The sequence below is a fragment of the Caenorhabditis remanei genome, chromosome V (genome assembly GCF_010183535.1).
Source record: "Caenorhabditis remanei strain PX506 chromosome V, whole genome shotgun sequence".
Classification (NCBI taxonomy): Eukaryota; Metazoa; Nematoda; class Chromadorea; order Rhabditida; family Rhabditidae; genus Caenorhabditis; species Caenorhabditis remanei.
This window is the reverse complement of record NC_071332.1, coordinates 18,708,375-18,735,925: the sequence shown is the minus strand read 5'-3', so window position 1 is coordinate 18,735,925 and position 27,551 is coordinate 18,708,375. Positions and strand designations below refer to the sequence as shown.

Genomic DNA, 27,551 nt, shown 5'->3' with positions numbered 1-27,551 from the left:
AAATTTCAATGCCTTTCGCCTACGATCATATAGACACACGACATAAAGACCATGCAGTTATGATGTCGTTTAGTTTCAACGACCAAGAAGCTCAAAGTACAATATGGCGTGCAATGTCTTTAATTAATAATACAGAATTTCACTACAAACATATTGGAGGGTCTGCAGGAGTATCCACTGTGGTCACATACCTTCTCGATGAATATTTAATAGATGACTATTTTATATCGGTGTTTTGTGAAGATGTGGAAGCATTTGTGAGGCATCAGATAAAGACATTGAGTTACTTGTCATTAGATATTTTGGATACCGACGGAGATCAGAAAGTGTTAGAACCGATCTTTAACAGAATATGTAGATGTTTGGAAAAGTCACTGGAATCGAGAACTGAAAAGTTGAAAGTAGAACATTTATCTCTCCCTGTTCTCAAAATAAATCAAGCTGAAGCAGCAGTCAACCTACTCGACCGTGACATTCTACGAAAGGTTACTGTAATCTTACCGTTTAAAGATCAGGTATTCACAGCAGATGACTTCATACCTCTAATAGAAGGGCAGGGATGGCAAATGTTGGATCTGAGAATCAAGTTACATGAGTTATCATTTGAAGTGTTCGAGAAAATGAAAAAGGTGAGGATTTTGCATGTTTCGCTACTATTAAAAAATTAATCAACAGAAAAACACAAAAAATATAAGTAGGTTTATATCACAGTTTCGAACAAAATTGTGTGACAGCTTTTCCAGATTTGCCCTGGTTCTCGAGAAAATGGATGGCCACTTCATTCCTTGTTTAAAAAATCCCTTACGTGTGAATTTTCTGTAATTTTTCATTTTTTGTGACATTCCACGTTTGATAACGTAATATGTCTCTGAAATCATCCTAGGAGACCGTATGTGGCACGACGAAATGTTAAAAAATATTAAAGCTAACGCGCGTTGAACTTTTTCAAAACTCAAATTCTCATCAACAAATCTTTTCCAGCTGCTCACCTCCACTTCCAACAAACTCAATTGTATCATCATCGACTTTGAAACCATTGATGATAAATGCATCGAGTTTATTGAAGAACCACAGCGCTTGTTAGATGGAAAGACTGTCAAATTAATATTCGAGTGCTCAAAAAATCCAGTTGAAGAAATGACCATGGTTAGTTGGTGCATGTTAAAAATACAATTTTAAGATTTCAGCTCAACCTGTCAGAGAACACATTTTCTATAAATATCTTTTGAGATCCCTTCGATAATGAGGTCAATTGTATCAAGTTTAGGAAGTACTCAGATGTATGTGTACTTGAAAAGCCTCCCAATCACTTAGCAAACAATTTCAGCCAATCACTTCGAAAGGTGTCTAGAGGTATCCGACACTGTCTTGATTATATCAAACCAGATCCGCAAATCCTCGCTTATTACCTGGTTCTCAAGAAACCATCGGGAGTTAGTTATGATGAATTGATGAATGAAGAAATTTGGGCGCGCTACAAAGGATCTCTGGAACAGGAAGCAGATCGAATTGTAAATAATTTCGAATTGAAAACAAGACATCAAAAAAGATGCATGGATTGGCTACTCATTGGAATGGATAAAAAAATCTGGAAATCGAAAGAAGAAGAAGAATCAGTTATGTCAAAGTTTTTCAAAGGGATAAGAGATGTTTTGATCTCTAGGTCGTCCCCATTAAAAGTCAACACATTGACTTTGATGATCCACCGAATATGTTTGGTAATGGATATACTACCGTATCTCGACACAGAATCTTTGTCCGGTATTACCCTTAGGAGGATCGAAGGAATTGATGAAGAATGTACTATTGAACTAGATGAAGTTTCAAAAACTGAGCAATGGAGCAAGGCGAAGGTATTGCAGATAACAAATTTGACTGTTCGGATGTCAATTCAAGAGATGAATATTTTGAATTTTGAGACGATTAATATTATTGTGGAAACAATATCACCAGAGGATATTACGTATTGCAGAAAGGCGAGTTGTTTTGAATATAAACTGAATATAGAATGTAGACAATAATACCTTAACAAAGCGTCAAAGAAAGATCTTTCATTTCAGAACCTCCCCCAATCTCCAGTCTTTCAAAAGTTCCAAATATACATCAAAAACTGTTTGGCTGCTGACTTTCTTGGAACATTGGGAGAACCTTATCGAGTCGTCAACAATTGCAAGTATATTTGGTATTTCCGAATTGAAAATACCTCAGAATATCTTCATGTAACGCTTGAACAAATTCCTCTTCAAACTGGAGGCCGTTTGCACTTTGCGAGAGTCCATCATGGTGAAACTCCATTCTTTTGAATTTCATAATAGTTTTTCAATGTTTGAAATTAAATAACTTTATTGTAATTTTATTTTTTTTTAACAGGAAACAATGTTTGTTGCGTCTTATCAGTAATAATTTATTCTGCAAACAATCAACAGACAAACTCTCATGTTATACAGTGGCAGGAGAGTGAAGTAAAAATAAATACAGAAAAAATTCAAGTTCAAATTCAAATGTGTTGCCGGATTCAGAGCATGTAAAAAATGTAAATGAGCTTGCTGGAATCACAATCAAATGAAATTTCTCATTATAATATAATTTTCAATGCGATTTCTAGAATCCTCTCAAACTTTTAAAATACCGTAAAAACTGTATTTGAGGTGCATGCAACTCTATTGTTCAAAATGTCCGTCGGAGTGCAACTCTATTAGAGGGGCAATTCAAATAGAGGGTGCACCTCTATTTTTTGTCGACGAATTCGCCAGACCTCATTTTTTAATGCCGAATTAATCGAACTTTTACGTAAACAAAAAAATGCTGAAATAGTAATGAGAGAGAACAATTCGGAGTCAGTTAATGACGATATTGTCGGGCACCTCAATTAGAGGATGCAACTCAATTGTTCAAAGGATCCGACGGAGGGCACCACTATTAGAGGGGCAATTCAAATAGAGGGGCACCTCGAATACAATTTTTACGGTAGTTTTCATACCACTTGGTTTTCGATTTTTAAATTTGTCATCCTATTCTAAACAGAGTTCTCAACCCGTTTACGTTTTTGTCGCTTTTCCGCCTTCTTACCACTTTTTATATTCTTTTAATGTTCTTTTTTTCATATCGCTTCCTTCTCTTTTTTCCGTTTTCTTTTGATGTCGCCGACTCAGGCCATTCTTATCTTTTTTCCTTCCGCGCCTGGCGAGAGGTAGCCAGGGCTTCATTCTTTCCTCACTCTTAAAATTGGAGCAATTTCCTTCTTGTTTTCTTCTCCACTCAATTCAGACCGTTTGGCTCTTTTGTCAAAACCCTATCATTATTTATCACATAAACATTTAGCGTCCTTTTCCAAACTCACTAACAAGTGAACCTATACTATAGCCTCGTAATTTAAATTTCCGTTTTCAAAATTTGGTTATGAAAAATCTGAAATGCTCAAACTGGAGCTCGAAGATTGGCAACATTTAGCATAGTAATTACAACGATGCATTGGCGGAATTGAATTAACCTGGGCTAAAAAACTTTTTTGGATGAGTTCGATTTCTTGTTCTCACCAACTGGAAGTTCCCACACTCAAAAGGTTTGCTAGTTAGAAATAATGTTTTATTCATCTCTCCTGTCAGCGAAAAATATCATCTTTTCATATAGATCACAAAAGAAATTATATTCATCTTTCCACACTAGTCTGGGTTGCACGTCATGTTTTTGTATCATTTTCGATTATACTTTTTAACTCCCATAATTTTCCTAATAGTCACTGCCTCAATTGAAGTTATTGAAAAATTGGTGGGGAAGAGTTGAACACACGATCGATGAAATTGATGAAGAATGTATCATTGATCGTTTTACCACTACCATTTTAGATCTTTTAGACGATAATACCTTTTTGATTTCACAAAACGTCATTCGCTTTAAAGATATCCTTTTATTTCAGAATCTCCCTCAATCTCCACTCTTTCGAGAGTTCAAAATACACATCAAAAAAAAAAAAAATAAATAAATAAATAAATAACGAATAATAATCGATATACCTGAATCTTCTTTTTTTGCAGTAAAAACAACGTGACCTTTCCCTGTTGTTGTTGTTTTTTATTCATTTTGCCAACTTTCAACATCGTCGTATGTTGCTAGCCTATTCTTCTCAATACAATCTGGATACATTGTTTTCGGCTCTATGACCTATATTATTCGAAAAGCAGGTGACATAATCTTCTATTTACGCTTTCAGATTTAATCGTGAATTTATGGATATTTGACAGTTTTTGAAGAGACAAATGCTTTTTCGCAAAAGGTAAGCTGTTATAAAACCTTTCTCGTAACTAAATGTTCTATTTCAGAAGACTTACGATAGAAAATTCAATGTTGGCTAGCCGGAAGTATATTCAGAGGTCTACAAGAATATTTCTGTGAAAGCTCTCTGATTCCCATCGTCTTTCTATTTGGCCTTCTCCGAATTTCCCCATATCCATTTCGTGAAATCAGAATGTGAATCCACATTTCATAGTTCACGCCTATAACCTTTTCTAGTTTTTCTCATGTTTCCCCATTCCCGATGCTCGCATCCAGAATGGGTATCCACGATTAGTTCACGGCTTTATTTTATTTACGTTTCAAACTTTTGTTTTTTATATTTCCCCAGATTCGTTTCTGAAACGGATCTGTGATTTTGTGATTGAACTTTTTTTTCATGTCAATAAACTGATTTTGTAATTATCACACTTTGTTTTAAGAATGTCTTTTTAAAGAGTTTCAGGAGTAACCTGATTTCATTGTCCGGCTCCCGCAAAACTCAGGGTTTCTCGAAAATCTTCAAAACGTGTGGAAATTGAGCAATAATTCCCATATTTGTTGAAGATCAATGACCACGTTGGGAATCCACTGATTAATTGAAAAAAATGAGAGGTCTTGTTCAAAAGATGAAATTTTCAAATTTGGCCTGTCTTATATTCTAAAACAGAGTCCTCAATTCTTGACGTTTTTTTTTGCTTTTCCGCCTTATCACCTTTTTTATATTCATTTTAATGATCTCCCTTTTTTCTTTTCCGTTTTCTTTTGATGTCGAAGACTCTGAACATTCTTATCTTCTTTCCCTTTGACTTCGCAGCTGGCGAGAGGTACCAGGGCTTCATTCTTTCCTCACTCTTAAAATTGGAGTGATTTCATTATTTTTTCTCCACTCAATTAAGACCGTCTACCTTGTATTATTCTATTGTTTACATCTGTTCAAAACATACCATTCCTTAGCACATAAGTCTCCAACTTCCCTTTTCCAAGCTCGCTAACGAGGAAACCTTTTAAGTGGTGGGAACTTCCTGCAAGAACTAAAAACATTTTTGGGTGGGTTCAATTATTTTCAGTTTTTCTTTCTTTTTCGCATTCCGGAAAATTGATTTTGCAAGCCTCCTGATGAATTAAAACTTTCCGGCCTCTTCCAAGCCAACGCAGACTTGTAAAGTATTCGCTCGATGAAAAATATTCATCCTCCTTTGACTCTTCCAATCATCTCAATTTCCTTCTCCACAACAATGACGAATGACACTGTTCTTTTTGAAACACGCCGCACTAATGAAAGATAATCATTCCACTTCATAACTGCTTCTCACTTTGGAATACTTTCCCAGTTTTTAAAATGTTTTTTATTCTATTAGGTTGAGTCATAAGAGTCTTTCTATTTTTTGGTTTGAACTTTGACTCACTGTTTCTAGGCACTGTGATTGTTTATCGACCCAAACTTTTTTGCATGATAATGACCATTTCAGTGGCTAACAAAAAATTTTGGGTTAGTGCACGGACAGTCCACTCGTAAAACAACAGTTTTTTCTGTCTCCAATCAAATTCCTATTATGAAAAGGTTTTTGGTTCTAGTTGGATTTATATCAAAACTCTGAGATTTTTATGAGGAAACAAATGGTATTTGTAAAGAAAGACTTTGATTTGTTATAACAATTTAGTTTTGGATAAAATTCTCCAAGACAAAAAAATTATGATCAGACGACCGACAGGTATGAGAAAACAATGTTATCCGGTTTAAGTCTATTACTAAAATATTGAAGAGAGCATTTATATCAAACAATTTGTAAAAGTTAGACAGCAACATAAGCAAGTTATGCAACAAAAAACCATATAACAAAGCCATTCGAAAACAAAAATCAATCAAAAAACAATGTTACGTGTATTTGTCTCGTCTCTTCTTCCCTACTCCTTTTTTTTAAAGACACAGTCTCAAATGATAAAGTGCTAGGCAAAAAATGAATTGATGTTACGAGAGACATGTTGATAGTGCTTTATATAGTTTTGTTGAAATTTTTGTATCGAAAGTTGTACCAAATTGTTTCGAATATTGCTTTTTTTTCATTATTTTGAAGCAAAAAAACTCAGCGAATTTTCAATTCATCTCGGGCAGCCCAGAATTGCAAAATATCCGTCCTATAAACAACTTTCCAAGTCGGCTCGGGTTGAAAATAATAAGAAAAGCAACACAATGAAAACCAAGATTTCTAATTTTAATACTGCAATCACGGGCCGGTAAAAATTTCCACACTGGTCCTGCAAGTCTGTCCTCGTTTCCTCAAAATTTCTGACTGACCCTCGTTTGGTCTTTTCATAATTCTATGTTTCTTCCTATCATCTTATTTTCCCTTTCCACAAGAATATGTACACAACTTTTTGTCAAGAGTGAGGATGTCGTTGTGACACTGCTTTCCCAGTTTTTGATTTTTTTAAAGATTAAATAATGTTCCAGACTCTTCCAATGACTTTTGTCTACAATCATAAAACCGATCGTAACCATAGACTCTATGCAACTGAAATAAGGTCCCATCCTTATAACGCTGAGAAAATGTTATGATAATTCTTACATCTTCAAAAGTTCAATCTTCCGATGGTTTGAATTTTTTTCTTCATTAATATGTGTTCCAGACACTCCCAATGCCTATCGTCTACAATGAAATATCCACACTATTTAAACGAGAGGCAACTAGAATAAGTTTTAGTTTCAATGACCAAGAAGCTCGAAGTTTCATAAGACAACCCCTTAGTATTACGGAGTGTCACTACGAACATATTGGAGGGTCTGCAGGAGTATCCACTGTGGTAACGATTAGTCTCAGAGACTATTTAGTAGAAGACTATTTCATATCGGTGGTTTGTGAGGATGTGGAAGCATTTGTGAGGCATCAGACAAAGAATTTTATTCAGTTTTCTTTAACTACTTCGAATACATACGGAGATCAGAAAATGCTGGAAACAAACATCAACAGAATGTGTCGATGTTTGGAGAATTCATTGCAATCGAGAAAGGAAAAGTTGAAAGTGGAACAGTTCTCTCTGTCTGTTCTCGAAATAAGTCAAGCTGTATCAGCAGTTAACCTACTCGACCGTGAGATTCTACAGATTGTTACTGTACACTTGCCGTTTGAAGATCATTTATTCATGGCTGACGACTTCATACCTCTAATGAAAGGGCAGGGACGGCGCAAGTTGGATTTGAGAATCCATTTACATGATTTCTCATTGAAAGTTTTGGAGGAAGTAAGAAAGGTGAGAGTTTTTTTTACGACTATTAGTCGTTGTTTTTATAACAGTGATCTATAATGCTGCGTCCAAAATAACTTTTCCGCGGAAAAGGTGTCCACAGTAGCCATTTCTTTTCCGCGTTTACCTCTACGCCTTTGAAGTAATCGCGGCGATACCAGCGCATTTTTTGGAGAGGATTTTGATAAAATAAACCCCATTAATGATTAGACGGCTAATTTTAATTAGAGGCAGCAGAAAGGCTTCTCATAAACCAATCTTTTCTCTCTTTCAGCTGCTCTCCTCCACATCCAATCAACTCAATTCTATCACTATCAACTACAAAAATGTTGATGAGAAATGCATTGAGTTAATTGCTGAAACAGAACATTTGCCGGAGGAGAAGACTGTCAAGTTTTCAATCGATCACTCTGCTGATCCAATTGAAGAAATAGCCATGGTAAGTAGCTACGTGTTATTAGAAAAAAAACATTTCACGATTTAAGCTCAATTTATCTGACAACAGATTTACTTTGAATATTTTCGAGATTCCTTCGATAATGATGTCAATTGCATCTCCTTTAGGATGTTTTGAAATGTAGGTATACTTAAAAAGCCTTCCAATCGTTGAGCAACCAATTTCAGCCAAACACTTCGAAAGGTGTCTCGAGGAATCCGTCAGTGTGTCGATTATGTCAAACCAGATCCGCATATCCATAGATGTTTCATTCGGGTAGGGAATTCTTTGAGAGTTCGTATTGACTCAATGATGAATAGACCAATTTGGGCACACTACAAGGGATCTCTGGAACAGGAAGCAGTACGAGTTGTAAATGATTTCGATTCAAATACCAGACATCAAAAAAGTTGCATGGATAATTTAAATATTGATATGGATAAAGAAATCTGTAAGTTGAAAGAAGAAGTTGATCCAGCTTTGTCACCAAACTGCTCAGAAATGTCTTGATCTCCAGGACATCACCATTGAAGGTTAGACATTTGACGTTGTATACCCACTGGCAATGTTTGGTGATGGAGATACTACCGTATCTCGACGCAGAATGCTTGGAAAATATTCACATTCATAGGAACGCAGGACTTAATGAAGAATGTACTATTGAACTAGATGAACTGTCGAAAACTGAGCAATGGAGCAAGGCTAAAAGACTGTGGATAACCAAGTCAACTGTTCGGATGTCAATTCAAGATATGAATATTTTGAATTTTGAGATTATTGATATCACTGTGGAAACAATGTCACAGGAGGATATTAATTATTGCAGAAAAGTGAGTTATTTTTGAATATAAACTGATCTTAGACCATCTTGTACACAGAAATGCTGGTATTTGATTTTACGTTGCTTGCAATGGCTGGTATATGGGGGCATATAACAAATGGTAGAATATATGTAATTTTCCATGTGCTCGCGCGGAATTTAAATCCTTCGAGGCGCCGTACTTGTAAACGTCCCGCGTCTAAATAGCTTGGAAATTGGACCCATGTCTTCTCAGTAAGCCTGAAACCTAAATTAATTGAACTTGCAATTCTCTTCGATGACTTTTTCATCATTTTCTCCGTTTTTGAATGTTTTATGCTCTTTTTGTCAATTTTTGTTGAAAACAATTGATCAAAAACTAATAATCAGAGTTAGAAAAATAAAAATTTAATTTTCAAGCTGAATTGCTATTTTTTCGGAGAAGCCCTCCGAAATGAAATGAAAAAAATATCATATTTCATGAAAGTATTGATTGCGAGCTTTGTAATTTGTTTTTATTCAAAACTGAATACGGGGAAAAATGTGTATTTCATGAAGAATAGAGATGAACGAAACTAGGAAGGGGATGGCAAAGTAGCAACACAGTATAACGGGTGAAATTAGTCGGCAAGAGCTCCGCACGAGGTGTTGATAGACATGATATAAGTTTCTTATGGCTCTATATTTCAACACACGCTTCCATTGCAAACCACTTGTGAAGCATAAAATTATGTACTTTAATTTCAGAATCTAACTCGACCTTCAGTAATTTGGAACTTCCAAATCCGCATCAAAAACTGTGCGACTGCCGACTTTCTTGCAGCCCTGGGAGAACCTTATCGAGTAGTCAGCAACATAAAGTATATATGGTATTTCCGGATTGGGAACACCCGGAGATATCTTCATGTGATGCTTGGACATGTCCCACTTCAAGCTGCAGGCCGTTTGCAGTTTACGAACATCTCGAGGTTCGACACTCCATTCTTTTGAATTTGATAATAGTTTTTTGGAGGTTGAAATGAAATTATTTAATCACAATTTTTAAACCGGAAATCCTCCAGGAAGGCACTCCATTATTTAAACAGTTTTTCCAATGTTTGAAACAAAATAATTCTATCATAATTTGACTGGGGGAATTGCTTGCAGCATCTGATCAGTAATCATTCTGCTAACACTCCACAGAGAAACTTTCATGTTTTTCAGTGGCAGGGGAGTGGAAAAATAGATATCAGGAATACAAATTCAAATTCAAATTCATTGTCAAATTTGTAGAATGTAAAAGAATGTAAATGAGCTTGCTGGAGTCATAATCAAATTCAAACCTCTCACTATAATACATTTTCCAATACAATTTCCAGAATTCTCTCAAACTTTTAAAATAGTTTTCCTATCACTTGGTTTTCGATCTTTGAATTTGTCTTCCTATTCTAAAACAGAGTCCTCAATTCTTGACGTTTTTCTCGCTTTTTCGCTTTCTTACCACTTTTTATATGCATTTTAATGTTCTTTTTCCGTACCGCTTCCTTCTTTCTCTTCCATTTTCTTTTGATGTCGAAGACTCTGAACATTCTTATCTTATTTCTCTTTGACTCCGCCTCGGAGGCCGTAGGTAGCCAGAGCTCCATTCTTTTCTCATTCTTGAAATTTGAGAAATTTCCTTCTTGTTTTCTTCTCCACTCAATTCAGACCGTTTGGCTTTTTTTTGTCAAAACCTTATAATTATTTAGCACATAAACATTTAGCGTCCTTTTCCAAACTCACTAACAAGTGAACCTATACTATAGCCTCGTAATTTAAATTTCCGTTTTCAAAATTTGGTTATGAAAAATCTGAAATGCTCAAACTGGAGCTCGAAGATTGGCAACACAGCGAAAAATATCATCTTTTCATATAGATCACAAAACAAATTATATTCATCTTTCCACACTAGTCTGGGTTGCACGTCATGTTTTTGTATCATTATCCTAATAGTCACTGCCTCAATTGAAGTTATTGAAAAATTGGTCGGGAAGAGTTGAAAATTCGTAGTACAATTTTGCTAAGTTTCTCTGTTTCAAAATGTCAACATAAGCACATTTTGTTGTTCTAAAAACTTCCACTGCCTTTCGTTTACGATCATAAAATTAATCGTAGACATAAACTTCATTCAACTTAAATAAGTTCTCCATCTTATAACACTGAGAGCCTATCTTGATAAATCTTATGTATATGCTACATCTTCCAATTTCCTTCGAATTCTTCAGTTTCTAGAATTGTTTCTTTGTCCCCGACGGTTTTCTTCTTGTCTATAGATAAAAAAATGTTTCAGAACCTCCCAATGCCTATTTTCTACGATCATATAATCTCACTAGATACAAGACATGCAACCAAAATGAGTTTTTGTTTCAACGATCAAGAAGCTTATGGTACAATATCGCAGTTTTTTGATTTGGCAAAATGTCACTACAGACATGTTCAAGGGTCTGCAGGAGTATCGACTGGGTTCACATGCTATTCCACTGAATATTTAGTAGGTGACTACTTTATGTCGGTGGTTTGTAAAGATGTGGAAGCATTTGTGATGTTTCGGATAAAGAAATTGGATCAACTTTCTATAAATACTTTGGAAAATGTCGGAGATTGGAAAATGTTAAAAAGAGTCATCAACAGAATGTGTCGAAGTTTGGAAATCTCATTGCAATCGAGGACATACAAGTTGAAAGTGAAACAGTTCTCTCTGTCAGTTTTCGATATATATCAAGCTGTATCAGCAGTCAACCTACTCGACCGTGAGATCCTACAGGAAGTTACTGTACATTTGCCGTTTGAAGATCAAGTATTCACAGCTTACGACTTCATACCTCTAATAGAAGGGAAGAGACGGCAGAGGTTGGATCTGAGAATCCACTTGCATGAATTCTCATTGGAAGTGCTGGAGGAAGTGAGAAAGGTGAGGATTTTCAATGTTTTACTATTAGTTGTTGTTTTTATAAACGATAGCACCAACACCAAGAGAACTCAACTTTTCATCAACCAATCTTTTTTCTCTTTCAGCTGCTCACCTCCACATCCAAAAAACTCAATTCTATTACTATCAGCTATAAAAACATTGATAATAAATGCATTGAGTTAACTGCTGAAACAGTACATTCGTTTGATGAAAGGACTGTAAAGTTTTTAATAGATCACGCTGATGATCCAATTGAAGAAATGGCCACGGTAAGTAAATTAGGATGAATTTTATTAGAGAAAACAATTTTGAGATTTCAGCTAAACCTATCGGACAGCAAATGTCCTATGAATATCTTCGAGATCCCTTCGATAATGAGCTCAATTGCTTCAAATTTAGAATTTTCTCAGATGTATGCGTGCTCGAACAGCATTCCAATCGATAAACAATCAATTTCAGCCTATCACTTCGGAAGGTGTCCAGAGGTATCCGTCAGTGTGTCGATTACGTCAAGCCAGATCCGTTCATCCATCTTTATTGCATTTCGCTCAGGCATTCTTTTTATTCTGTTGTTATTAACAGAACGCTGAATGAAGAAATAGTGGAACGGCACAAAAGATCTCTGGAACAGGAAGCAGTTCAAATTGTAAATGATTTCCATTTGAATACAAGACATCAAAAAAGTTGCATGGATAATTTATTAATTGATATGTTTGAAGGAAACAAGAATTTAGAAGAAGAAGACAACTCAGCTTTGTCAAAGTTTTTCAAAGGGATGAGAGATGTTTTGACCTCCAGAGCATCCCCATTAAAAGTAAAAGAGTTGACGTTGGCTACCCACTTGCAATGGTTGATGATGGACATAGTACCGTATATCGACGCAGAATCTTTGGAAGAGATTGTTCTAATGAAGATGAAAAATATTGACGAAGAATGTACCATTAATCTAGATGAAATTTCGAAAACTGAGCAATGGATCAAGGCTAAAAAATTGCGGATAGAGGAGTTGACTGTTCGAATGTCAATTCAAGACATGAATATTTTGAATTTTGGGTGGATTAGGATTATTGTGGAAACAATGTCGCAGGAGGATATTACGTATTGCAGAAAGGCGAGTTGTTTTGACTATAAACTAATATGTTTCGAGTGTTGTTTTACTTGACAACTAATTAAACTAGTTTTTTACCCTACAATCTGACTAGGGAAGGATCCCGAGCCGAGATGGAGTTACAGGCCGAGATATATATCACTAGAACCGAAATTTTGCGCTGATTTCAAATCTGTATTCTGTTTTTGCAGAACGATCTCGTGCAAAAAGTTATTCGCGTTTTTGTGGCTTCTCAGTGCAAAAATGAGCATTTTCAAGACTCCCAAAAGTAAATTTTTTCTGATTTTTTTCAAATTTTTTTGCGTTGGTCGTATGAGTACGGATAGAAAAATGATTTTGGGAAAGTTTAATTTCAGAATTTATTTTCAGAAAAATGGTTGTGGAGTTTTTTAAATTTTCAAAAATGACGCATCTACAAAAAATTGGACTGAATTTTTTTTAAAAGTTCCAACATAAACAAGACAATCTTCATATTTGGAAATACATGTACAACACAAAAAAATTTGAAAAAAATCAGAAAAAACTTTTGGTAGTCTTGAAAATGCTCATTTTCGCACTGAGAAGCCACAAAAACGCGAATAACTTTTTGCACGAGATCGTTCTGCAAAAACAGAATACAGATATGAAATCAGCGCAAAATTTCGGTTCTAGTGATATATATCTCGACCTGTAACTCCATCTCGACTCGGGATCCTTCCCTAGTGAGATCATGTAGACAATAATACCCGTATTTGATTTTAAAAAAAGTAGACTGCTTTAATTACATTCTTCTATTTCAGAATCTCCCTCAATCTCCAGTCTTCCAAAATTTCAAAATACACATCAATGACTGTTCAACTGAAAACTTTTTAGCAGCACTAGGAGCACCTTACCGAGTCGTCGACGACATCCAGTATATATGGTACTTCCGGATTGAGAATACTCAATACTATCTAGCTGTAGCGCTCGAACAAGGACCACTTCAAATTGAAGGCTGTTCATATTTTGAGAAAATGCATCAGGACAACACTCCATTTTTTAAAATTTCGTAATAATATTTTTTCACTGTTTGAAATAAAATAATTTCATCATATAAAAATATGTGTGTTGCGTCTTCATGTTCTTTGTTCACAATGAAATCATTTTTCAATCGACACGTTTAAAATAAATTCATCAATCAAAATTTTTGTTCACTTTCTCCAATGTGAAGTTGTTTTCGAAATTTGAATTGATGCTCTCGTAAATTGAGTTTCCACTCTTAATTGAATAAAGAACGTTTGAAAAAAATGATTACACTTGGAACCCGCGCGGCCTTTAAACATAAAGTGAACAATTCAGTCAGCACTGTCAGCTTAGAGATTTCAAGCTGTTTCCTGGTGAAAATTTTGAGTTTATAGCATGCGATAAATGGCTATAAATTTCAACACGGTGATCCCGTTTTTGGAGGTGAGTACTAAAATCAACCGCGCTCTGCTAAAAATTTGGGCACTAATCAATATAATTTTTTTTAAACAAAATTTGAATCATAGTCGAAAAGCTGATCAAAAATCAAGATAAACTAGTATAAATTGGCTCAAAAATTGGTCAATTAATTGTAAACTGCGTATCAATATGCCAGCGAATTGAAACATAAGCCTTCAAGTCTAGTGGAGCGCGTTTAATTTCAGTATTTACCACCAGATGCCGAGCACGATTAATTGCGAAGAGAGTTAGATGTGCAGTCGTTCTCCCTAAAGATGTTTGTCTTCCCAGAGCTCACTTCAGTCGCGTCGCGGTCGTGCGGTGCGGTCTCCCCTCGACACCATCATTCATTGATTCTTCACTCACTTCTTCCCTCTCTTCCCTACCGAGATGACGACCCCGTTTCCTCTTTTACGTCTTCCAAGACTTGCATTGATACCAGTTTTTCAACAAATGGTGCCAATAGATGTGTAAGTTTTCCTCTTTTTTTTGTTCTCTCCTTCATATTCAATCGATTCAGAATTGCGTTTTCGCTAATTTCCCAAAAGGCCCGAAATTTGTCGAAAATCTTTTGCAAATTATCTGCCAGTTCCGTGGATATGACAGTAAAGAGCGATCACCTTTACATCTGTGTTGAATTTGAAATGTGGATCCAAATTGGACTGGAATATTATTTTTACACAGAGAGCGCTCCGCAATTGGTCAATGCGATGTTTCAAAAAAGAGCGTTCACACACAAAAATAGCGGACTGTCAGCATCACAATGGGTGGAGCGGGTACTAGATGTGACGAATTGTGAATCGATTGATCAACTGGATCTCAAGGGATCTCCACAAGTTGATGTGTGCGACACCTTTGGTAAACTACAAAATATCTATAAATTAAGCATCTTCAAGGACTGTACCACTAGCTTTGCAAAGAAAGCGCTGGAAATCATCCTACCAGTCACCAGGGAAATTACATTCTTCAGAATTCAATTTGAGACCAGAGAAGAGTTCCAGACATTCCTAAAGAGCAATTTGAACTACTTGACTATTAATGCTTGCTATTTCTCGATGTTCACTTTTGACGACCTTCTAGTCACAAACATACTCAAACTGAAATTGAGAGAAGTCAAATTGAGTTCCACAGATTTCAGTCAATTTCTTACAAAGTGGTTTCACAGTAAAGACAATTCTCGACTAGAACATTTGACATTGTGCACATTGGGAGGTATCAATGAAACGTGCCTTCCCGAAGTACTGAACGCTGTTCCTTTTCCAGTAAACGAAGATAGAATGTTCTGCTATTCAAAACAGCTAGACACTTCCACGAATACGTTTCGGGGAGGATATGATATAAGGAGAGCGGATGGGAAGAAAGCCACAATTAAATTTGTATCCCTTTTCGGACGGACGTACATCGATTTTTATGTTTGGCCGTGATACTTTGTTCTTTGTTTTGTTTAAACTGTAATGATTATTGTGAATCCTTATCCCTTTCTTATGTCGTGCAATGTTTTATTCTGATTATTTAATTTTGACGTTTTGAACAAATAAAACCATTGTAAAACGGTTTCAGTGGTGATTTAATATTAGTTTATTTAGGACGTTCTAATAGTATACAATAAGACTGAAGAATCAACAAGATTCTTTGAGAAGTAAAAATACATTACATGGCCTAGCTATTTATACTAATGTTTCGGCTCCTTGCCTTCCTGATCCTCCTATCCTGCTCTGATATATCGTCTGCGGAGGTGTTCATGATATGGTGTAATCTTCTGCTCCTCCTCTGCTCCACATGCCCTCTTCCAGTTGACCTCTTAATCACTGCTCCCGGAAATGACGTGGGCAGCTGTTCTTGTGGTATCTCTGTGGCACTTTCAAGCAACATGTGTTATCCTCCTTATCCTTGATTGATGAGTTGACTCGTCGGTCACGACACATTGTTTATTTGATGGATTTTTGTTATTCGAAAATTGTAAATTCTTCATCAGAGACGTTTTCTGGAGGATATGTATACGGAATAACAGATTGAATGAAATAAAGCTACAATCACATTTGGAGACGATTTCTACGTTTGGCCGGGATTTATTTATCTTTATCGTGAATCTCCCACACCTGCTCCCTTGTTTCGAGTCAGCAAACATACGAGTTTCATCTTCTCATGAAGAGAGTTAGATGTGCCGGTCTCTACCTGGAGATGTTTGTCTTCCCAGAGCACACTCCAGTCGCGTTGCGGTCGTGCGTAGCGGTCTCCCCCCGACACCATCATTCATTGATTCTTCACTCACTTCTTCCCTCTCTCCCCTACTGAAATGACGACTCCGTTCCCTCTTTTACGCCTTCCAAGGCTTGCATTGATTCCAGTTTTCCAACAAATGGAGTCAGTAGATGTGTATGTTTTCCTCTTTCTTTTTTTTCTGTTCCTCATACTCAATTATTCCAGAATTGCAGTCTCCCTACTTTCCAAAAAGGCAAATAATGTGTCAAAAATCTTTCGCAAGTTATCTTCTTTTAGCGTTCATCTGACAGTAGAGAGCGATCATCTTTACATCTGTGTTGAATTTGGAATATGGAGAAAAAAGGTACTGAAATATTATTTCAACACAGAGAGCGCTCCGCAATCGGTCAATTCGATGACTCAAAAAAGAAGGTTCACTCACAAAAATAGCGGATTGTCAGCATTTAAATGGGTCGAGCGGGTACTAGACGTGACAAATTGTAAATCGATTGGTCAACTGGATCTCAAGGGATCTCCACAAGTTGATGTGTGCGACACCACCTTCGATAAACTACAAAATATCCGGAAATTATACATCTTCAAGGAGTGTTCCGATAGTTTTGCAAAAAAAGCTCTGGAAATTGTCTCACCAGTTACCAGGGAAATCATACTGTTCAAAATCCCATTTGAGACTAGAGATGAGTTTCAGACATTTCTGAAAAACAATTTGAACTATTTAAATGTTCACACCAACACTTTCCCGAATTTCAAGTTTACTCTTGAAGATCTTATGGTATCGAATGCGCTAAAATTAAAACTCAACAACGGAAAATTAAATTTCAAAGAAATCAATCAATACTTCAAAAATTGAATGGAAAATAAGTGTGATACAAGACTGGAGCACTTGGAACTGTCTACATTCAAAGATGTTGATGAAAAGAATCTTTTGGAAGGACTGAAAACGGTTCCTTTTCCAAGAGACCGAAAAAGAGCTTTCCACTACTCAAAACTACTGGACACATCATTACAATCGTTTTCTGGAGGATATGATATAAGAAGAGCGGACCGAAAAAAGGCCACAATCACATTTGGAGACGTTTGGGGGGAAACATTCATCGATTTCTACGCTTGGCCATGATTTTGTATCGTCTATTGTGAATGCTATGTTCTAAATAACATCATTGGTAACGAATTGTTTCCTTTATTGTCTGGTTTTGCTATTTCTATGAAATGAAGTTTGTCTTACTAAAAAATTAAATTGTTATATAAAATTTGGCTCTTTATGATTTAACGGGGGTTTTAAGAATTAACGGGGGTTTTAAAAATAGACGGGGGTTTTAAGAATAGACGGGGGTTTTAAGAATAGACGGGGGTTTTCAGAATAAACGGGGGTTTTCGACAAGTTCTATTTACTTATACTAAGAAAACCCTAAAATGGTCAGAAATGACTACAGTCCCTCCATTATACATTTTTTTCATTTTTTTTCATTATACATTTTTCGGCGTCTTCCTTTTTCATCAGACGAAGAGGACAGTTGTGGAATGCGTGTAGGAGTAAACGAATTTTGAATAGATTCTATTGCCCTGATATCGCATTTTTTGTACGGGCTACTTACTTCTGTACCGTACTCTAGAACTGGTCTTATGAAAGTTTCATACAAAAGAGTCATGATTTTTGAATCGTTACTACTGTAGCTCGTAAATATTTGGGAGACAAGGAATTTTGCTGAGTTGGTGGCCTTGTGCCAATGTTCACTGAAGTCAAGTTTGGGGCTTATCAGGAGTCCAATATCTCTAATCAACGTTTTCTGACAAATAATCTACCTTCTATAGTGTAGGTAATCATAGCTTCTTATATTGCCTAGAGTAATACATTTGGTTTTACTATTGTTCAAGTCTAATTTTGCTTTTTTTTACCATAGAATTACAGAGTCTATAGCTAATTGGAGACGATTAGGAAGAGAGTTAGTAGAATCTGAGTTGGAGAAAAAGGCATAAATTTTTAGGTCGTCCGCAAACTGACGGCATTTGACTCCAGCTGGTAAAGTTTTTGAGACACCTTTGACAAATATACCGAAGAGAATGGGCGATAGAACTGATCCTTGCGGGACTCCGCACAGTGCCTTACGTTTAAATGAGTACGATTTTTCCACCTTGACCTCAAAATATCTCGATGTCCAAGAGAGTACAGAAATAAAGAGGCAAAGCGGAAATAAGAATAGGAACATAGTAGGGGAAGAGACGGAGAGTTGGTTATCGAATCAGTTGGAATGACGACGGACTCTTTTCACCTCTCCCTTTTTTGTTCCCTTTTTCTCTAAATTAATATGTTTTCTCCTTTTAAAATTATATTAAGTTAATTATTCTTATCTTTCTGTGTAATTTCCCCTCTCCTCGTTTTCATTAGGGACTAAAGAAAGTCCACAACAACGTGGCAAATGACTGGTTTAAAACTTATATAAAATTCTGTGGTTTTAATATCGCAAATCACCACACGTACTTTTTTAAAATAATTATAATCGCAAACTATTCTTTGTTCACTTTCTTTACTTTCAGGATTCTCTAATCATAGTTAGTTTCCTTCACTTCTCTTTCGTTTTCACTTAATTTCCTTAGTCACGTGCGAACTCTGCGAAGGCAGACATCCTCTCTTCGCCTGCACAGTGAATAAGGATGTACTCACGAGATACTGTGCCATCACAGGGAGATGTATGGAATATACGTCCCTCCTACACGCATTCCACAACTGTCCTCTACGTCTGATGAAAAAGGAAGACGCCGAAAAATGTATAATGAAAAAAAATGAAAAAAATGTTTAATGGAGGGACTGTAGTCATTTCTGACCATTTTGGGGTTTTCTTAGTATAAGTAAATAGAACTTGTCGAAAACCCCCGGTTTATTCTGAAAACCCCCGTCTATTCTTAAAACCCCCGTCTATTCTTAAAACCCCCGTCTATTTTTAAAACCCCCGTTAATTCTTAAAACCCCCGTTAAATCATAAAGAGCCTAAAATTCTCCACTAGAATTGGTCTAGAAAGATCTAAAAAAGGAAAAAAACTCCTCTTAGGAGATCCGAAACTTTGTGACAAACAAACGAGGAAACAAAGCTCTAGAGTGCACTTACTTCAGGCGCGTCACGGTCGTGCGTTGCGGTCTCCCCACTGATCCTTTCAGACATTGGTTCTTTATTCATTTTTAAACAGCGAATTGGAATAAGTCTAGTGGAGCGCGTTTTATTTCAGCACTCACACCCAGATGCCGGGCACGATTAATTGCGAAGAGAGTTAGATGTGCAGGCCTTTCCGTAAAGATGTTTGGTTTCCCAGAGCCCACTTCAGCGGCGTTGCGGTCGTGCGTAGCGGTCTCCCCCCGACGCCATCATTCATTGATTCTTCATTCCTTTGCACCCTCTCTCCTCTACCAAGATGACGATTCCGTTCCCTCTCTTACGCCTTCCATGGCTTGCATTGATTCCAGTTTGCCAAGAAATGGAGTCAATTGATGTGTAAGTTTCTCACTTTTTTGTTCTGTTTCTCATATTCAATCATTTCAGACTTGCGTTTTCGCTACTTTCCAAAAAAGCCCATAATTTGTCTAAAATCTTTCGCAAGTTATCTTCCTATAGCGTCCATCTGATAGTAGAAAGCGATCACCTTGACGTCAGAGTTGGATTTGATTTGCGGAGAAAAATGGGACTGAAATACTATTTCAACACAAAGAACGTACCGATTTTGGCCAATGCGATGTTTCAAAAAAGAGCGTTCACACACGAAAATAGCGGATTGACTACATCACAATGGCTGAAGCGGGTACTAGACGTGATAAATTGTAAATCGATTTGTCAACTGGATCTCAGGGGATCTCCACAAGTTGATGTGTGCGACACCTTTGGTAAACTACAAAATATCCAGAAATTAAACATTTTCAAGAACTGTTCCAACATTTTTGCGAAGAAATCACTGGAAATCCTATCGACAGTTTCTTCGGAAATTACATTGTTCAAAATGCCGTTTGAGACCAGAGAAGAGTTTCAGACATTTCTGAAGAGCAATTTGAACTATTTGAATATTAACACGAACACTTTCCCGAATTTTAAGTTCACTCTTGAAGATCTTCTGGTAACAAATGCGCTGAAATTAAACCTCAATGACGGGAAATTGAATCTAGAAGAAATCAATCAATTTTTCCAAAATTGGATGGAAAACAAATCTGATACAAGACTGGGGCACTTGGAAATTTGTACATTTGAAAAGGTAGATGAAAAGAATCTACTGAAAGGATTGAAACCGGTTTCATTTCCAAGAAACCGAAAAAGATATGATATAAGGAGAGCGGATGGAAAGAAAGCCACAATCACATTTAGGGACGTTTGGAAGATGACGTTTATCAGTTTCTACGCTTGGCCATGATATTGTATCCTTTACCAGCTAAGTCTGGCGCGCCGTTCTCGCGGCTACGCTTTTTAAGCTTGACCATGATTTTGTTCTAAAAGAACATCATTGATATTTAATTGTTTTTTTAATTGACTGGTTATGTTATCTTTACGAAATAAAATGATGTTTACTAGAAAATAAATTTTTTATGTTAAATTCACCACTAGAAATGGTCCAGGAAGTTCTGAAATAAACACCTCTTATGAAACCCTAAACAAACGAGGAAACGAAATTGGCTGAAACTTAGCACATGTATACTTTCGACTCTGCTCTATCACATGCCGCTTTCAAAAACTGCGCAATATGGCTTGTTAGCGAGAAAATTGGGTCTAAAAATTTCTGAAAATCGCCGTGTCAAATTACAATTTCAATTTCTTGATTACCCTTTTCTCTATTAAAATATAAGCATCGGTGGTCCAGTGTTCAGGTTAAACGGTGACACTAGTTACGTTGTAAGGAGTTGTAAGGAGTTAGATGTCTCCCTAAAGATGTTTGTTTTCCCAGAGGGCACTTCAGCCGCGTCGCGGTCGTGCGTTGCGGTCTCCCCCCGACACCACCAGACATTGATTCCTCATCCTTCTCCCCCCTTACCAGGATGACTCCGTTCCCTCTTTTACGTCTTCCAAGGCTAGCATTGATTCCAGTTTTCCAACATATGGAACCAAGTGAAATGTAAGTTTCCCTTGTTTTTTTGTTCCATTCCTTATATTCAATAATTTCAGAATCGCATTCTCACTTCTTTCCAATAGAGCAAAAAACCTGGTGAAAATGTTATGGAAACCATCTGTTAAAACCATTAGTTTTTTAGTAGTCAGCAATGATCTTTCAATCTTAGCTTATCTGAGTAATTATGATAAACCATTAAGACTGCACATTAAAACAAAAACCGTAAACGGGATGATTCCATTGTCAAAATGGTTGGAGCGAGTACTAGATGTGCTGAATTCTTACTCGATATTCCAAATAAATCTTCACGGATCTCCGCAACTTGAAGTGTGCGACGCCCTTGCTATATTGAAAGAAGTCCGCCATTTATACATCATGGCTAACTGTCCCAATAGTTTTGCGAAGAAAGCGTTGGAAATCCTAACACCAGTCACGACGGAAACTGTAATGTTTAAAATTCCATTTGAAAGCCAAGAAGAACTGGAAATATTCATGAAAAGCAACAGAAAATACTTAAGTATTTTTATCGAAGGTTTCTCAGAGTTGAAGTTCAATATGGACGCCTTTTTAGTGTCAAACTCACTCAGATTGTCATTAAGAGAAAAGTCATTGAGTGCCAGAAGAATCAAACAATTTCTTTCAAATTGGTTGCAAAATGAGCATAACTCTCCACTCGAGCATCTGACAATGATTATAGATGAGAGTGTCGATAGACTAGAACTATTGGAAGGATTGGATGCTGTTCCTTTTTCCGAAAAAAGAACGTTCCACTACTCAAAAGATCTGGAAATTCCTCCGAATACGTTTTCTGGAGGGTATGATGTAAGAGGAATGAATGGAAAGGATGCCACTATCACATTTGAAGGCGGTTACCAGAGGACACGTTTCGATTTCTATGTTTGGAATTAACTGTCTTTTTTATTATTGGTTCTTCTCAATTGTCTTTTTCTACATAAACTTTGCAGTTTTGATAAAATGAATCATTTGTTAATTTTTCGAATTACAAACAAATACAGTATGTCACCAAGCTTAACTGTGTCCAAGCTGTTGATTTTGTAACAATCCTGAACTCTCGTCCCGTAGCAAAGCTATAACATGTTCGACTACTTTGAAACTATTTATGTCACATGTGCACGACGAGAGAATTATTTCATGGAATGAATTTAAAATCTGCGAGAAAAACTCCGCCTACTCTAACAATACTTTTAAGAAATTGACCAAACTCTGCACTGTAGATTTCTAGGTCATGTTTGCAAGGTTGAATGTACCCATGCTTGTCCTTATCCTTTAGTTCGACGTACGCATCCTTGCATAGGTCTTCCTGAAGATTTTTTTCTTCTCATAGTGCACTTCAGCTCTGATTCCTCATTCACTTCTAAACAGCGAAGTGGAAGAAATAAAATATGAATTTACCTCTGAGTATAGTGGAGCGCATTTGATTTCAGTACTCACCCCACATGCTGAACGCCACAAGTTGCAAAGAGAGTTAGATGTGCTTCACTTGTGTCGTCAGTTGTAAGATTTGTGGTAATAAGAAAAATGAAACTTTCATTATTAGTAGCCACCATTCGATATTAACTTGTAGGGAACACGGTGGATCAAGAAAAAAGTCTTTACTTTATCAAAAAAACATACTTAAAAATTCAGAGTTGAAAATTGTACAACATAAGAAAGGGTAAAAATTCGAATCAGTGATTTCGTTTTAAATGCACGGCCAAACATAAAAATCGATACACGTCAGTCGATGACCGGGCACAAATATAATTGTGGCTTTCTTCCCATCTGTTCTTTCGATATCATATCCTCCACGAAACGATTCTGATACAGTGTCCAGTTCTTTTGAATAAAAGAATGTCCTTTCTTGGTCTCTTGGAAAAGGAACAGCCTTCAGTACTTTCGGAAGACACATTTCATTTACACCTTCCAATGTGCAAAATGACAGATGTTCAAGTCGAGAGTTGCGTTTGCTGTGAAACCATTTTGTGAGAAATCGCTTGATACCTGTGACACCCAACATAGCTGTTCCTAGTTTCAGTTTGAGTGCGTTTGTGACTAGAAGGTCATCAAGGGTGTTTCTCGAGACATAATGATAGTGAATATTCAAAAAATTCAAGTTGCTCTTTAGAAAAGTCTGAAACTCATCTCTATTCTCAAATGGAGTTTTCCAGATAGTGATTTCAGTGGTAACTGGAGAAAGGATTTCTAGGGTTTTCTTTGCAAAACTGTCTGGACAGCAGACTCCGATGAATAGTTCACGGATATTTTTCAGTGAAGAAAGTGCATCGCACATATCTAGTCGTGGAACTCCGTTGATATCTACGCGTTGAAGCGATTCAGAATTTGTTACATCTAGAACCCGCTCAATCCATTGGAATTCTGATAGCCCGATCTTTTCATGTGAAACGGTTTCGTTTTGAAACACCAAATGTTTGGTCAAAATTGTGTGGAAAGGCGGTCCTACTGATTCTCTATATTTAAAACGAGCTGTGAGATAATGACGGTCTTTCTCCACGGTCAGCTCAATGAACCTGGCAGATAATTTACGTAGACTTTTTGAGAGACTATGGGCTCTTTTGGAAAGAAGTGAGAATGTAATTCTGAAATAATTGAATATAACGGATCGAACACGAAAAAGTGGAAAACTTACATTTCCCTTTCTTCCATTTGTTCAAAAACCGGAAACAGTGCAAGTCTTGGAAGACGTAAGAGAGGGAATGGAGTCGTCATTTCGGCAGGGGAGAGGAGGTAGAAATGAATGAAGAATCAATCTCTGGCGGTGTCGGGGGGAGACCGCATCGCACGACCGCGACGCGGGTGTAGTGCCCGGTGGGAAGACAAACATCTTTAGGGACCTCACTTTAGGGAAATGTATGTATGGTGCGCACGACCGCGACGCGGCATTGTGGGAAAGTTGGGGAGGAGTACAGTGGAAAATAGATAGAGTTGTGTTAATCTTCCCAGAGTGCTGCGTCGCGGTCATGCGTAGCGGTCTCTCCCCGACACCACCAGATATTGATTTCTCATTTCATTTGCACCCCTCTCCCTAACAAGATGACGACTCCGTTTCCTCTCTTACGTCTTCCAAGACTTGCACTACTTCCAGTTTTTGAACAAATGGAAGAAAGGGAAATGTAAGTCTCCCTCTTTCTTTTTTCCTCTATTACTCATATCCAATCATTTCAGAATTACATTCTCACTTCTTTCCAAAAGATCCCATAATCTCTCAAAAAGTCTTCGTAAATTATCTGCCACGTCCATTACACTGACCGTTGAGAGCGACAGTCATCACCTAACAGCTTGTTTTAAATATAGAGAAGCAGTACCGCCTTTCTACTCGAATTCGACGGCGTATCAATACATTGTGTTTCAAAACGAAACGAATCTACGAGAAAAAGTCGGGCTATCACAATCCCAATGGATCGAGCGAGTTCAAGATGTGACAAATTGTAAATCGCTGAAACGCATACATATCAACGGAGTTCCAGGATTCGATATGTGCGATGCACTTTCTTCGCTGAAAAATATCCGTGAAATATTCATCGGACTCTGGTGTCCAAACAGTTTTGCAAAGAAAGTTCTAGAAATCCTTTCTCCAGTTACCACTGAAATCAATATCTGGAGAATTCCATTTGAGAGCAGAGAAGAGTTTAGGACTTTTCTGATGAGCAACTTGAATTTTTTGAATGTTGACTCTCACGAATTCTCGAGATTCGCTCTTGATGACTTTCTGGTTACCAACGCCCTCAAAGTGCGATTGAGAGGATTTATGTTCTTTGCCAGAGTTGTCAGCCGATTTCTTACAAATTGGTTTCACAGCGAATACAACTCTCGACTAGAACATCTAACATTGCGCATATTTGGTGTTTTCAATGAAAGGTGCCTTCCGGAAGTATTGAACGCTGTTCCCTTTCCAAGAGACCAAGAAAGAACGTTCTTTTATTCAAAACAACTAGACACTCCTTCGAAAACTTTTTCTGGAGGATATGATATCGAAAGAACAGATGGGAAGAAAGCCACAATTCTATTTGGAACCTCTCACGGAGGGACGTTTTTTGATTTTTATGTTTGGCCGTAATATTCTGTTCTTTGCTTTGTCTTTAAATGTAAAAATTAATTTGAATATTTTTACTTTATTATGTCGTGCAAGCTTTGGTTGTTTTGATAATATAAAGTCATAGTTTTTTATATTTTCGCTTATCATGAGGACTCTGGCGGATGCCCAAACCATTTTAAGAACATGCAGCGAGCACTTTTTTGCGATTTCTGAAATGAGACCTTTTGTAAACGGGGTTTAAATTTCAAACTAATTATTCATCTCCTCACGACAAGAGTTACATGTGCAGGTGGTCTTTCTCACGGTCTCTGCTTCTGTTAACGCAAGTTGCGGTGTGTCGCTTTCCGCGTGTTTCTGTTAACACATTTCGCATATTCGGCACGAACCCAAACTACTGAACATGTTTGTCTTCCCAGCGCCGTCTCCAGCCGCATCGTGGTCAAGCGACACCACCAGACATTGATTTCTCATTCATTAATGCCCTCTGCCACCTACCAATATTTATTGGACTCTACGGAGACTCCCAGCTCAAACACATCCCTGCATTGTCTCCCTGAAGATGTTTGTCTTCCCAAAGGGCACTCCAGCCGCGTTGCAGTCGTGAGTTGCGGTCTCCCCCCGACACCACCAGACATTGATTCCTCATCTCATTTGTACTCACTCTCCGCTGCCAAAATGACGACTCCGTTTCCTCTCTTACGTCTTCCAAGACTTGCGCTGATTCCTGTTTTTCAACAATTGGAGCTTATTGAAGTGTAAGTTCACATCTAATTTTACTTCATTTTTCATTAACATTCATCTTTTCAGAATCGCCTTCTCCCTAATCTCTCAAAAAAGTTACAATCTCTCAAAATACCTTCGCAAAAAAACATCTTTCCGCTACATTGGTCTGGAAATAGAGAATAACTGCGTTCGTATGAGGATTGCTCTGACAGATGGATCATCCCTAACACTGTATTTCTACACAGATGTCTTGACGACGGTAGAAGTGTTTTGTCCGTACAAAAAAATTCAATGGAAAAATATCGGATTATCTGCAGAACAATGGATTCAGCGAGTTTTCAATATAACAAAATGTTCATTTTTAAGTAAACTATGGCTCAATGGGACACCAGACAACAATGTGCTCTCGTTTTTTAATGTAGTTTCCAATGTCTCTGACCTCCAAATCTCGCTCGACTGCACAAACGCTTTTGCTACACAAGCACTGCAAATTCTCTTGCCAGTCACTTCATCGATCACTTTGTTTAAAGTTCCCTTTTCGACTCGAGAAGAATTCCAAAGATTTTGGTTGAGGGATGTGAAATGTTTGACTATCTACAACAAAAATCTATCGAGATTTCAATTCAACCTTAACTATCTTCTAGTTTCGAATGCAGTCAAACTTGACTTGAGAGAGATCTCATTGAGGCTGAGTGACCTCAACCGTTTCTTCTCACGCTGGTTAAACAAAAAATCTAATCATCGGCTGGAGCATCTGTCAGTGAAGTCAGTTGGGCATTTCGATGAAGACGTTCTTCTAAAAGGATTAAATGCTACTCGTTTTACAGAAAACCGGACTAGAGAATTCTCGTTTTTTGAATTCAAAGAAGTCGCTGGAGGGTTTGATGTGAGAAAAATAGATGGAAAGTTGGCAGCTATTACATTTGGAAGTTGTTATAAGGGAGCATTCATCAACTTTGACGCTTGTTTATAGTATAATGTATATCGCTCTGTACTTTTTCTTACACTGTTTAATCATTCTTCAATTTTTTAAACAAATTCTGAATGAAGCTATAATCACAGTATGTCAGTATGAAATGAGGGAAAATCTCACAGTAGCCGTGAGAACATCTGAATATCACTATTCTGGTGTCTAACCCCATCAATGATTTCGGCTCTACTATAGGAACTTATCAGCAGAGTGTAGCGTGGTTTGACCTCACGAGGAAGCTTGTAAAATTCCACAAACATTTTTAGTATTAAATA

At 37.0% G+C, this 27,551-nt stretch overlaps 9 protein-coding genes across 9 annotated transcripts; 8 read left to right on the top strand and 1 right to left on the bottom strand.

The window, feature by feature from the left end:
- Positions 1–8: 8 nt before the first annotated feature.
- Positions 9–2,303, top strand: GCK72_021123 (uncharacterized protein; the record flags this gene model as incomplete). The annotated part of the gene is made up of 5 exons (XM_053734033.1): positions 9–629; positions 982–1,146; positions 1,231–1,280; positions 1,328–1,853; positions 2,061–2,303. 5 exons carry the CDS (start codon positions 9–11, stop codon positions 2,301–2,303), a joined length of 1,605 nt encoding a protein of 534 aa, XP_053582946.1.
- Positions 2,304–6,909: 4,606 nt separating this feature from the next.
- Positions 6,910–8,461, top strand: GCK72_021122 (uncharacterized protein; the record flags this gene model as incomplete). Its single annotated transcript, XM_053734032.1, has 4 exons — positions 6,910–7,521; positions 7,790–7,954; positions 8,001–8,092; positions 8,140–8,461. The coding sequence occupies 4 exons, from the start codon at positions 6,910–6,912 to the stop codon at positions 8,459–8,461; spliced, it is 1,191 nt and encodes a 396-aa protein (XP_053582945.1).
- A 65-nt stretch (positions 8,462–8,526) lies between these two features.
- Positions 8,527–9,740, top strand: GCK72_021121 (uncharacterized protein; the record flags this gene model as incomplete). The annotated part of the gene is made up of 2 exons (XM_053734031.1): positions 8,527–8,781; positions 9,498–9,740. The coding sequence occupies 2 exons, from the start codon at positions 8,527–8,529 to the stop codon at positions 9,738–9,740; spliced, it is 498 nt and encodes a 165-aa protein (XP_053582944.1).
- Positions 9,741–11,121: 1,381 nt separating this feature from the next.
- Positions 11,122–12,841, top strand: GCK72_021120 (uncharacterized protein; the record flags this gene model as incomplete). The annotated part of the gene is made up of 4 exons (XM_053734030.1): positions 11,122–11,679; positions 11,784–11,948; positions 12,000–12,091; positions 12,139–12,841. 4 exons carry the CDS (start codon positions 11,122–11,124, stop codon positions 12,839–12,841), a joined length of 1,518 nt encoding a protein of 505 aa, XP_053582943.1.
- Positions 12,842–14,826: 1,985 nt separating this feature from the next.
- Positions 14,827–15,651, top strand: GCK72_021119 (uncharacterized protein; the record flags this gene model as incomplete). The annotated part of the gene is made up of 1 exon (XM_003096334.2): positions 14,827–15,651. The coding sequence occupies one exon, from the start codon at positions 14,827–14,829 to the stop codon at positions 15,649–15,651; it is 825 nt and encodes a 274-aa protein (XP_003096382.2).
- Positions 15,652–19,855: 4,204 nt separating this feature from the next.
- Positions 19,856–20,839, top strand: GCK72_021118 (uncharacterized protein; the record flags this gene model as incomplete). Its single annotated transcript, XM_053734029.1, has 2 exons — positions 19,856–19,935; positions 19,984–20,839. 2 exons carry the CDS (start codon positions 19,856–19,858, stop codon positions 20,837–20,839), a joined length of 936 nt encoding a protein of 311 aa, XP_053582942.1.
- Positions 20,840–21,458: 619 nt separating this feature from the next.
- On the top strand, positions 21,459–22,438 carry GCK72_021117 (uncharacterized protein; the record flags this gene model as incomplete). Its single annotated transcript, XM_003096391.2, has 2 exons — positions 21,459–21,535; positions 21,586–22,438. 2 exons carry the CDS (start codon positions 21,459–21,461, stop codon positions 22,436–22,438), a joined length of 930 nt encoding a protein of 309 aa, XP_003096439.2.
- A 793-nt stretch (positions 22,439–23,231) lies between these two features.
- On the bottom strand, positions 23,232–24,256 carry GCK72_021116 (uncharacterized protein; the record flags this gene model as incomplete). Its single annotated transcript, XM_003096327.2, has 2 exons — positions 23,232–24,126; positions 24,177–24,256. The coding sequence occupies 2 exons, from the start codon at positions 24,254–24,256 to the stop codon at positions 23,232–23,234; spliced, it is 975 nt and encodes a 324-aa protein (XP_003096375.2).
- A 324-nt stretch (positions 24,257–24,580) lies between these two features.
- Positions 24,581–27,279, top strand: GCK72_021115 (uncharacterized protein; the record flags this gene model as incomplete). The annotated part of the gene is made up of 4 exons (XM_053734028.1): positions 24,581–24,660; positions 24,713–25,405; positions 26,000–26,338; positions 26,391–27,279. 4 exons carry the CDS (start codon positions 24,581–24,583, stop codon positions 27,277–27,279), a joined length of 2,001 nt encoding a protein of 666 aa, XP_053582941.1.
- Between the last annotated feature and the right edge of the window lie 272 nt (positions 27,280–27,551).